The sequence below is a fragment of the Silurus aristotelis genome (genome assembly GCF_946808225.1).
Source record: "Silurus aristotelis genome assembly, chromosome: 1".
Lineage (NCBI taxonomy): Eukaryota > Metazoa > Chordata > Actinopteri > Siluriformes > Siluridae > Silurus > Silurus aristotelis.
In genome coordinates, this window is record NC_139574.1 from 40,419,542 (window position 1) to 40,432,340 (window position 12,799).

General features: G+C 39.8%; 2 protein-coding genes across 3 annotated transcripts in view; both read left to right on the forward strand.

The window, feature by feature from the left end:
- LOC310724525 (eukaryotic translation initiation factor 4 gamma 3-like) overlaps window positions 1-12,799 on the forward strand; it is a 367,925-nt gene that overhangs the window by 281,333 nt on the left and 73,793 nt on the right. The window contains exons 2-8 of one of the 2 annotated variants that reach the window (XM_083538715.1): window positions 285-521; window positions 2,470-2,642; window positions 2,906-3,031; window positions 3,127-3,208; window positions 3,324-3,422; window positions 3,946-4,037; window positions 4,314-6,570. In XM_083538715.1, coding sequence (XP_083394841.1) covers window positions 285-521; window positions 2,470-2,642; window positions 2,906-3,031; window positions 3,127-3,208; window positions 3,324-3,422; window positions 3,946-3,951 — 723 coding nt within the window. In that variant the 3' untranslated portion in view covers window positions 3,952-4,037; window positions 4,314-6,570. The remainder of the gene's footprint in view (window positions 1-284; window positions 522-2,469; window positions 2,643-2,905; window positions 3,032-3,126; window positions 3,209-3,323; window positions 3,423-3,945; window positions 4,038-4,313; window positions 6,571-12,799) is intronic. The other variant, XM_083538714.1, reaches the window with a different exon arrangement.
- Window positions 1,350-2,396, forward strand: LOC310734034 (uncharacterized protein; the record flags this gene model as incomplete). Its single annotated transcript, XM_083555622.1, has 3 exons — window positions 1,350-1,424; window positions 1,975-2,086; window positions 2,254-2,396. Exons 1-3 carry the CDS (start codon window positions 1,365-1,367, stop codon window positions 2,394-2,396), a joined length of 315 nt encoding a protein of 104 aa, XP_083411748.1. The 5' UTR covers window positions 1,350-1,364.

Below are 12,799 nucleotides of genomic sequence, written 5' to 3' on the forward strand. Positions count from 1 at the left end.
AAACCAGTGTCAGTAAGAGTTTGAGAAGGACAAAACGAGCAACGATGTCCTTGAGAAAAAACAGCAGGAACTGGAAGCAGCTGTTTCAGTAAGCATCGTTTCTCTCAAGAGGGCTTTTTTCTTCATTTTTCCCACAGAATAAAATAAAAATCTACTGAATTTGCAAATGAAGCTTCAAGTGGATAATCTGTTATCAGGCTTGAACCCGTCCTTCTGTAAAATTTCTATGGTATCTTCATGTGTAATATTTGTATTTTTTAGTTTTAATGATTATAACGATTGAGGACAGTAATCGTGAGAGGCTTCAGGACGAGCTGGAGGAGGCGAAAAACAAAGCTCGCAGAAAAACCAAGGGTAACGTCAAGTTCATCGGGGAGCTGTTTAAGTTGCGGATGTTGACCGAGTCCATCATTTATAACTGCGTGGTAAAACTGCTGAAACAAAATGACGAGGAAAGTCTCGAGTGCCTCTCTATTCTCCTCACGACCGCCGGCAAAGAGATGGACTTTAAGAAGGCCAAGGTAAACAACCAAAGACGCCATTGTAGAGCATTTTCATTGCACATGTTAACAGAGCACTTGCTTATAATTTATAGACCAATACAAAGAGGCTTGGAGAAATTGCTAGAGCTATATTACATAAAAAGTGTGCTTCCTGTTGTTTAATATTCGAACAGCTGTTTCAAGTGTAACCGATGAAATGTTTATGAAAAGCCAGTGAACATCTGCTTTTAACAACTTGTCACGTCTGAGAGCTGTAAATTTCTTCTATTAAACATGTTTCCTAAAGTACTTCTATTGGAACTATTGGAACAGTAGAATAGGTATTGGAGCACGACTGCTGAATTGTTGCCTAATTTTATTCCTCCTTCAGGTACAAATGGATATGTACTTTAAAAAGATGGAAGGAATTGTGAAGGGAAAAAACCTCATCACGTGTTCACTTTATGCTCCATGATGTCATTGACCTGCGCCTGGTCAGTGAACTTGTTTGTTTGCCTACTAGATGTGCATTCGTGCTTATATTTAACAGTAGTACATAATGAAATGAAAAGAAAACAGTGAATGACGTGTCCGATTCCTCGTTTCAGCACAACTGGGTATCACGGAGAGTTGTAGAAGGACCGAAGACCATTGAAAATATCCACATGGATGCCAAATTTTAGGAGCAGGAGGAGCAAAGAAAAGTTCAAGAAAAGCTACGATCCATGGGCATGAATAGGCGAGGTTATAGAGGGCATATGTGTTCTAGACTAATCCTTTTTACAGCTTAGTCCCCTTTCTTTTCACAGCACTTAACCAATGCACTGCAACTTTTTGTTGTTATTTCTTGTTTCTTCTACAGTATTTCCGAGTCATGAGACCATGAACACTGTGAGCATGAACATTACAATAGACCCCAACAAGATCCCTAAAATCAACAAGGTACTGACTTTACATGTGCAGAAACATGCTTTTCAAATGCAAGCTTGAACTATTTCAGTCAGCATTTAAAGCTTGAGATGTAGATGAACTCAAACCTGCTGGTGAAACGATTTACGTAGTTGAAAAGTATTAACCTTTAAGAGTTGCCTGAACTAAGCGTTAGAAATCCCCCAAATGTTTGTGGATTTAGAGCTATAGGAGAGCTGCTTTATTCCTCTTTTAATAAAAAACTTTTGAAACATTTTTTTCCCGTTCTTCCATTTTTCATTCTGCAGCGTCTTCTGTGTTACCTGTTCAGAGTTTAGCGGGTGGTGCATCAGTAAGAATGGTCCATGGGGAAACACGGTGCTCTGTGTGTAGTTAAATAGACTAAGCCAAGTTTTTTGCCTCGATGCTTTTTTGTATTCGAATTACTCGAGTTACACAATTCACACAATTTAAGTAATGTTATGGAATTCTACTTCAAAACTGGCTATCTGTTAAAGTACACGTTTTTCTACCAGGTTTATAAGAAGCAATAATATTTAAACTGAATTGTGTTTGTGTGTAGTTACCAGCAGATGATAAGATTTATTTGGGACGGAATTTCGGGGGACGACGGCTGAACTGGAAGAACGGCTGCAATGGAGAAACTAGCGCTAGAGCCACATCCGGAGCATCAGGTGAGTCTGTAGTGAATGTAGTCTGTGTCCTTTTTCAGCTCTCTCCTGTGTTCATGTTGTGAAAATATTCAAAGCAGGTTGTGATTGTAGGTGTTGTTTTTGAAACTTAATTCAGTTTAATGCATCAGCATTTTTAGTCATGACACATCATGTCTCTTGTGTTTCAGTAAAACTCGACACAGTGCCAGACTCGACTACAAACAAGCCTGCGCTATCAGAGGAGGAAATGGAGAAACGCTCTAAATCCATTATCGAGGAGTTTCTACACATAAATGATCACAAAGTAATGATCTCATGCAGTGTCTTATGATCACATTTAGTTGAATACACATCGGTTATTATCGTGTTACTGCGTCACATAATCGTGGTGGGTTCGTGTGCAGGAGGCCTTGCATTGCGTGGAGGAACTGGACCAGGGCGGGATGCTGTACGTTTTTGTTCTGGTGGGTGTGGAGACCACGCTGGAGCGAAACCAGATCACACGTGACCACATGGGTCATCTGTTCCATCAGCTGCTGCAGGCTGGGATCCTCTCCACATCTCAGTTTTTTAAAGGGTGAGTGACATTCCTGCACCACACAGCTCCGTCTCCCACTGGCGCCAGAGACACTACTGTCTGCGTCATGAGATGTCCACAGCTTGATGACATATTTACACCCAATGGGGTTATTGTTAGCATTATTATGAATACGCTTGCGTTTACATTTGGTCATTTTTTTGAGAATTTTATGAGAATCAGAATCCTTTATTAAGACTTTTGTCTGTGTTTTTTTTTTGCTCTCTTTCCCCCCATTTTCTTACCGATCCTTGTTTACACAGGTTCTCAGAAACCCTCGAGATAGCAGATGATATGGCGATTGACATTCCTTATGTATGGCAGTACATAGCGGAGCTCGTTAATCCTGTGCTTCGGGAAGGAGGAATCTCTTTGAGAGAATTATTCATGTATTTACAGTTACATTTGAGACTATACATATACATTTTTTGCTGGAAAGGAAGTTGGTGTTTGTTTTTAATTGTTGATTTCTTGTGAATTCCAGTGAATTTAGCAAACCACTACTTCCTGTGGCAAGAGCCGGCATATTATTTGCAGAAATATTGAACCTTCTCTGCAAACAAATGGTGAGCTGTGAGATCTTCTATAGAATATGACTGAAAAAAGGAAAGTGTTTTGTCATACTATTTGAAAAAGGTTCTTTTTTGTTCAAGTCATTGCTGTGTTTTTTCTTCACTTTAGAGCCAAAAGGAAGTGGAGGCCTTATGGAGGGACTCTAAACTGAGCTGGGCTGATTTTCTTCCTGAAACCGTGGATGGGAACAACTTCATTACTGAGCAGGTGAGCTGTTGGCTGCACACTAGATTTAGACTCCACTGGAAGATCTGGACCAAACAGGATCCAGTGGGCAGTAGATTTTCTACTACTTGAGTAATAATAATAGAAGAGCTGAGTAAAAGTGACAGCATAGTTATTTTATGAAATCATTTCGCTTGAAAATTGATTTGAAATACTATTGTGTATGTCTGATCTAATCGCTTGACTCGGCATATTTTTGGCTGGTTGTTACAGAGGGCTTTTAAAAATGTGCAATAATCAATATGGGTTAAAAATCATACTGTGATCAATTTTATTTGTTAGTATAAGAACATTGTCAGTGAACTCAAATAGCAGCTCGTCTGATCAGAAAAGAGAAAAGTGTTTGTGTTTGTGCTGTAAAAAGCAGTGTGTTGGTGGGTAGACTTGATGCAGTTTTATTTCTAAACCAGCACAAATGTTGCCTTTAAGAAGAACATCTTCAGAGGATTTTTTCTCGTCCTGGTATCATAAGTGTAGATAAACATAGGTTGTGTTTAATTGACAGCCCTGATGAAGTCTGATGACCTGAAGAGGGTGGAGCTGAGACTTCAGACAGCAGACGGACTTCTGAGGAGGAACATCAGCACCACACGAGAGGTTAGAGGTCACCCAACCTGTAATTAATCCTGCAGGAATTAAGTGTGATTAGAGAGATAGCGATTTAAATGTGTGTGTGTGTGTGTGTGTGTGTGTGTGTGTGTGTGTGTGTGTGCATACTGAAAAATGTATTTAATTTGTTTGTTGTGTGAATTGCCAATTTATTATTATTTATTTTTATATTTTATTTATGTATTTATTTGTAAATGTATTTACTGTAAATTCTTATTAAAGATAAAGTAAGTGCAGATTGTTGTTATTTATTTATCTTTTTAGGTGGCAGCAGGATGGGGCAGGTCATGACGTGGATGAAACCATGGATGAAATCGCCGCGGAATGTCATACTGTGATTCTTGGAAATTCCATCATCCGGCATGTCCGCGCTACCGGAGACAAAGGTAAGGTGCACACTCGCTGTTTTCCTGGTGCTCATGTTCTGGATGTCGCTGCGCAGGTACCCGCGATCCTGAACGAGAACTTCGGAGCGGTTGTTCTTCATGCCGGAACGAACGACACCCGGCTGAGGCAAACGGTGATCTTAAAGAGGGATTTCAGGATCCTGGTGGAGACGGTACGCAGCACATCACCCACAACGAGGATCATAGTGTCAGGACCTCTTCCCACTTACCAGCGAGGGGCTGAGAAGTTTAGTAGACTCTTTGCACTAAATGAATGGTTACAGTCATGGTGTCGAGAGCACAAACTTCTCTTTATTAATAACTGGAACTGTTTCTGGGAGCGTCCGAGGTTCTTCCGCCCTGATGGCCTGCACCTCAGCAGAGTTGGAGCAGCAGTGCTATCAGATAACATCTCTAGGATACTTCACACCATCTGACTGGTAAGACATCAGGAAATTTACGTCTATGAGAACATTTATACAACAAACCAAATAGTTACAAGTTCACACACAGCCCAGTTTATAGAAACCGTATCTATTCCTCATGTAGTAAAACCAAGAATTAAATACACAAGATCCAGAAATAATCTTATTGCAGTTAAAACTGAAAAATGCCAGATAAGCAAACACCAAAAAGTTGTAAAGTTTGGTCTTTTTAACATCAGATCACTTGCACCCAAAGCACTGATTGTAAATGAGATGATCACAGATAATAATCTCTCAGCACTCTGTCTCACTGAGACCTGGATTAAACCAGGTGATTATAAGGGTCTAAACGAGTCGACACCGTCAGGATATGTTTATAAGCATGAGCCCCGTCAGACTGGTCGTGGGGGAGGTGTAGCAACCATTTATAGTGCTTCTCTTAATGTTAGTCAGAGATTAGGATTCAGCTTTAAATCATTTGAAGTGCTCGTTCTTAAAATTATACTTTCAGACATGCATAGAAAACTCGCTCTGGTCACCGTGTACAGACCCCCAGGACCCTACGCTGATTTTCTTCAAGAGTTTGCTTGTTTTTTATCAGACCTCTTGATCGATTTTGATAAAGTGCTGCTTGTAGGAGATTTTAATATTCATGTAGTTGATGTAAACGATGCTCTAGGATTATCATTTGTCGACTTATTAAACTCTTTTGGGGTTAAACAAAACGTCACCAGACCAACTCACTGTTTTAACCACACACTAGACTTAATAATATCCCACGGAGCAGACGTCACTGATATAGATATTTTACCTCAGAATGATGACATCACAGACCATTACCTCATACTGTACACACTACCGGTAGAGCAGATTAGCCGTGTTTCACCACGTTATCGACTTGGTAGGACTATTGTTCCAACCACTAAGGACAGATTCATAAATAACCTGCCTGATTTATCTCAATTTCTCACTAAACCCATAACTGCTAATAATCTTGATGAAATGACTAACAACATAGACCTTATCCTCACTAGCACATTAGACACTGTTGCCCACAACCGGTTAAAAAAGGTTAGAGAACAAGCACCTGCACCTTGGTATAATAGTCATACGCATGCCCTCAAGAGAACAGCACGTAATCTGGAGAGAAAATGGAGGAAAACTAAATTGGAGGTATTTAGAATTGCGTATAAAGACAGTATGCTCAGCTACAGACAGGCGCTAAAAGCTGCTAGAGCTGAACACCTGAGCAAACTCATAGAAAACAACCAAAACAATCCCAGGTTCCTTTTCAGTACAGTAGCTAAATTAACTACAAATCAGGGATCTGAAAAATGTGTTCCATCACAGTTTAATAGTGAGGACTTTATGAATTTCTTCACTGAAAAAATGTATAACATTAGAAAAACAATTGTGGCGGTCCAACCTCTGACAGCATCTCCTGACACAATCTCACCTACAACTCCACAACTACACTGTTTTACATGTACAGGACAGGAAGAGCTGTATGATGTTATTACCAAAGCTAAATCAACAACATGTCAGTTAGATCCTATTCCTACTCATCTATTGAAGGAAGTGTTACATACAGCTGGTGAGCCTCTTCTCAATATTATTAACTCCTCACTATCTTTAGGTCACGTCCATAAATCCCTCAAGTTAGCAGTTATTAAGCCCCTCATTAAGAAACCTCATTTTGATCCAAATATGGTATTGAATTGTTCCACCTGCTTTACTCCACTCCTACTGCTGTAGTGCCCTCTACCTCCACCCCCACCATTATACAGCCTGCACTTTTATGTAATTTAAAAAGACTTTTATATGTCATTATCATATAATCATATTATCATATAATGACATATAAAGGGGGATTTCAGCGGTGTCTGAGGTAAGATTCAAACCGGCATCATTCACATCAGAGATTCTCCCTGGGAAGCAGATAAAAAGGCAGTTTGCTAAAACCATAACAAATGTCCATCATCTTTCCATTTCCTTTCATTTTCTTCCATTTTTCTATTTTTTCTTTCTCCTTTTTCTCTTGTCCCTCCTTCCCCTTTTTTTCCCCTATTTCCCACCCCTTAACAGACTATTGATCTCCAGCTTCACACAGCTCACATCCTCAACTCTCAGTCTCACACTGCCCTCTAGCGGCACTATCAGGACGTGCTTTATGCTCCATTCTGTACTAATGTGACTTCTGTTTGTGTTTTAATGCAGTGATTCTCAATCTTTTTCTGCCATTTACCACTTCAGAGGGGTGGATTTTTAAACCCACCTGTCCTCCGTCACCTCAAAAAAGGATAATGAAATTCTTTAAGTTTAAAAAATGTCGAATTTATTGAACTATCCAATTCTAAATGAACATTAGCATCAAAAACAAAAATAGAGAAAATAAAGGTGTAGTTGTGTTATCTCTTGGACTTTCTGTCACTTTGCAGTCTGTGCAAAATAGAGCAAATTCATTTCATAAATCTTTTCAAAACGGGGTTGTAGACTTGATACTGTCACTCTCAAGTCATGTTCAATATTGAGCTGAGATCTGTATTTAGTTTTCAGTGTAGCAACATCTGAAAAGTCTCAGAGATGAGATGTGGCAAAAGGAACAGGATAAAACAGTTATATTTTCTTTAAGGCTGAATTTTTGGTTTAAGCTCCCACCATCTACCTTTTTTGTCTGCTTGTGCTGAATTACATGCTTGTTTTTTTTGTGGTCAATGTCACAAATAAATGAAGAACAAATAAATAAATAAATCCTGCCGTTCATTGCGCCCCACCTGTCATATCTTTGAGAACCACTGAGCTAGGCTAATTAGCCGGCTAAATAATCTTAGCTTCAATAGTTTTCATCGTCGGTCTAAATATTCTGCATTTAGTGCGCTATAAATAAACTATAAGTGTCTTAATAACGAATGTATTTGTCTTTTGATCAACTTTTAGTAAAATTTTCTAAGAAACTAGCTCACACAAAAACAGCGCTAGCAAACACGGCTAGCATGAGGCTAATGATGATGTCTCCTACACCATTAGCCGAAATGTCCATTTCTGCTTACTGCAACATTTCTGGAAATATTATCGCTTTTTTATTCTTAATTTTTTTTGTCAAATTTAGACTCAATACATTTGTCCACACAGTGTAGATCAGGCGCAGGATGTAGAATCACTGAAAGCATTTTAAATGGGATTCATTGGTCTGTTTTGTGTACATGCAGGATTCAGGACCATTTTAAAGCATTTTAAATGGAATTCATTGGTCCCTTACGAGGGAAATATCAAGGTCCGTGACGTCGGAGTGACGTGGGGCCGCCTTCCCGTGGGCTCACCACCTGCAGGAGGGACCGTAAGGGTCGGTGCTGTGAGGATTGGGCAGCAGTCGAAGGCGGGGGCCTGCTTAGACTGCTGCCCCCGCGACCCGAATTACGGATAAGCGGGAGAAAATTTATGAATGAATGAATGGTCTGTTTTGTGTACATGCAGGATTCAGGACCATTTTTATTTTTATCTTATTGATATTTGAAGTTAGTTTTGTATTAAAATAATATTTCTATAGTGTTTGCTATTTAAGTGTCTGTGATTCATGTGTCCAACTGGTCATGTGACCAGAGTGATACTGCAAAAACGTTTCTATGACGTCATCATCAAAATTCTAGTATCTCCTTGACAACCATCAAACAAACACACAGAAGCAATAAAAGCAGCAGCAGCGACTGATAAACATTATAACTATTCATCTACTACTGACTATTAGGTACCTGATAAGTAGCTTTGCTATATATATAGTTATTCTGAATACTTTTTAGACTGTTTTGTGCTTTTTGTTAACTTAATTTTTGTACTGAGAAATGTAGAAATGTAAGATCTTTTAAACCCGTATGTTTTACAATCTTTTAACATTTTAGAGTAGAAACTGATTGTAGTTCACTCATACTGATGTTTTTCTGTTTAAGACTGTAGGTTTGGTGTTTATTCTCTTGTTTATAACTGACAGTTTGTTTGTTTGTTTGTTGTTTTTTTTAGATAAAAATGAATTCGAGTATTTCAACACTGTATGTTGGTGATCTGCACCATGAAGTGACAGAAAACATGCTGATGGAGAAATTCAGCTCTGTGGGCCACGTTCACTCCATCCGGATCTGCAGGAACTGGAACACCGGCGTTTCACTCAGTTACGCCTACGTCAACTTTTACCAGCGAGCCGATGGTAATTAAATCCTCATTAAACCCTGATACACTATTTCTGCATCTACACCAGTTTATTGTCTACTTAATACTCCAGGAGTCATTTCTGTATTATTTTACTACTTTATTATGTGAATATGGTCAGGTTTTGTGCCTTAAATAAAATTTGAGAGTGTTTTCTCCTCACCCATCTTTCCCCAGTCTTTTTTACTGAAATGAATGACCTGTAATGAATTTTGTTTCCTCAGCTGAGCGAGCGTTGGCAACACTTAATTGTGAGCTCCTTATGGGGAACCCTATGAGAGTCATGTGGTCTCAGAGGGATTCCACCATGAGGAAAAGCGGCATCGGAAACCTGTTCATCAAGAACTTGGACCTGGAGAAGATTGACAGCATGGCCCTTTTTGACCTGTTCTCAGTCTTTGGGAAGATCCTGTCATGCAGGGTTTGTGCTTTAAACTGTTTGGATCTGAATAACATCTGTATAGCATGATTAGCATGTTTTCTACTAAAGTCCTGTATTAGATCTGTTTGATATGAATTGTGTGTTGACATGACGTGTCTCTCCTGAAGGTTGTCCGTTACAAGACGGGGACAAAAGGATATGGATACGTCCAATTTGAGTCTCCAGAGGCGGCGAATTTGGCAAAAGAGAAACTCAATGGCAAACTTCTTAACGGCCATAAAGTGTAAGCTATTAATATAAAGTGTGGGTTTGGTCATATGAGGGGATTTCAGTCAGCATCAGGGGGTAATTTTTCTGGTGTCGGCATAAAGACTAACAGCGGTGTCTAAGAGCAGTGTCTCTGTTGTGTTACAGCTCCATCCAACACTTTAAGTCTCGTAAGGAGCGCGAGACTGAGAGAAACCACCACACCCAGGTCTTCATTAACAAGCAGAAGACCTTACTGAGACCAGAACACCAGGATAACCCTGTCCATCATAACGTGCAAAGGATGAAGAATGTGCAGGTGAAGACTGTACCCTAAACATCTACCACCCCATGCTGTCCCCATTAAAATGATTTGATGCTGAAGTTCAATATTGCAGTTAAATGGGTTACTGGCTGAAAAGGTTAAAGATCCTCCTCTAGCTGGTTCCCTCAAGAGCTTTCTGCTAGCAGTGATGATGATCTGATAAAACAAAATGGAATGAAGTGTTTACAGCTGTGTGTGTCTTTGTGTTACAGACTCAGAATATGACTCCCTTCACACCAAGCCAGAAGGGAGAGCGAAATAAAGAAAATGCCCCAGCAGTAAACACAGTTCCTGCTGTAGAAGAGCGCACAACTGTGGATGAGAAACCAGCTCTACCTCAAGTTCCAGCTGTAGAACAGAGTCCAGCTCTACCTCAAGTTCCAGCTGTAGAACAGAGTCCAGCTCTACCTCAAGTTCCAGCTGAAGAACAGAGTCCAGCTCTACCTCAAGTTCCAGCTGAAGAACAGAGTCCAGCTCCACCTCATGTTCCAGCTGTAGAACAGAGTCCAGCTCCATCTCATGTTCCAGCTGTACAACAGAGTCCAACTCCATCTCATGTTCCAGCTGTAGAACCGAGTCCAGCTCCATCTCATGTTCCAGCTGTAGAACAGAGTCCAACTCCACCTCATGTTCCAGCTGTAGAACAGAGTCCAGCTCCATCTCATGTTCCAGCTGTACAACAGAGTCCAACTCCATCTCATGTTCCAGTTGTAGAACAGAGTCCAGCTTCATCTCATGTTCCAGCTGTAGAACAGAGTCCAACTCCACCTCATGTTCCAGCTGTAGAACAGAGTCCAGCTCCATCTCATGTTCCAGCTGTAGAACAAAGTCCAGCTCCATCTCATGTTCCAGCTGTAGAACAGAGTCCAGCTCCATCTCATGTTCCAGCTGTAGAACAAAGTCCAGCTCCACCTCATGTTCCAGCTGTAGAACAAAGTCCAGCTCCACCTCATGTTCCAGCTGTAGAACAGAGTCCAGCTTCATCTAATGTTCCAGCTGTAGAACAAAGTCCAGCTTCACCTCATGTTCCAGCTGTAGAACAGAGTCCAGCTCCACCTCATGTTCCAGCTGTAGAACAAAGTCCAGCTTCATTTCATGTTCCAGCTGTAGAACAGAGTCCAGCTCCATCTCATGTTCCAGCTGTAGAACAGAGTCCAGCTCCACCTCATGTTCCAGCTGTAGAACAGAGTCCAGCTCCACCTCATGTTCCAGCTGTAGAACAGAGTCCAGCTCCACCTCATGTTCCAGCTCTAGAACAGAGTCCAGCTTCATCTCATGTTCCAGATGTGCAGGATGTATCCATGGCTGCAGCACCCCAGAAGCGCTTAACCATTTACATGTTGGAGTCTGCAGATTTTGAAATGCAGATCCAGATGGCACGTAAGTGTTACACTCACACACACACACACACACACACACACACACACACACACACACACACACACAAGCAGTTTCAGTAACTCACTCTCTCTCTCTCTCTCTCTCTCTCTCTCTCTCTCTCTCTCTCTCTCTCTCTCTCCCTCTCTCTCTGCAGATGATCACCTGTTGCCTCTGGTAGAGAAAATCCACCCGGCTGAAGCGAATAAAATTTCATGGATGCTGATTGGGAGTGAAAACAACTTTGAAATCATGAACATGATTTCTGATCCTGATCTTCTGCAAACAAAAGTGAGCAAACACACACACACACACACACACACACACACACACACACACACACACACACACACACACACACACACACACACACACTAATATTATATTTAGTAATGATTTGTAATAAGTGGTTGTAGTAACGAGTGTATTATTATGTTAAATAATATTATATTAATATGATGATTAAGTTTTGGTCATGTGGTAACAAAACCCCACCCACAAATTCCTCATTCACATCTATTCATAATCACACACATCACTCCTCTATTCACTCTTTATATGCACGTGACACACGTGTGATAGAAGTGTATATGTGTGTGTTTGTGTGCAGGTGGATGAAATGAACATGATCCTAAAAACAGGAAAAGCAGGAGTCAAGTCGGTGAGTATCCTCACACACACACACACACACACACACACACACACACACACACACACACACACACACACACACACACACATGATGTGTAGACTAAAACTCCTCTGCATTTTTCTTTCAGGAAACAAAGATGCTCTTTGGCACAAAGAAAAAGAGGAAGAACAAGAAGAAAAACATATATTTATAATAATAATAAAAATATGATATTAATATTGCACGTTATTATATTTTTTATGTTTATATACTTCTTTTTTTATTATTATATTATTTAGGAAAATAAATAAAAACAATCCACAATGTAAATGTTTTCGAGTGTTTTGAATCGTGATTATTAAACATTTTATAAGAACTTTAAGAGGAACTTGTCAAGTGATTGTGATACACATGCATGAAAGAAGAACATTTTAATAAATATTTTCCTGAAACCAGCAACAAATCAACATCACACTTTTAAACCTTCATTCATACATATTTATAAAATCAAAGCTTTTAATGTATCAATATTTTTAAAACTACAAAAGCTCTTTTTTAGCCAGTGACATACAGTGCAGTATTATAGCCTGATGATTTTCATTTCTTTCATAGAGATTTTATACAAATAGTTTGTAATTCTTCTTTCTAATTTTATTCTGCATGTGTGGGTGTTTCCTCTATTTGTGCACCAGCTCTCATAACAGTTCCTACTGCTGTAACTGTATAATAAAGGCATTTAAAACACTATAAATATATATAAAGTGTCTACGTCCAGCTG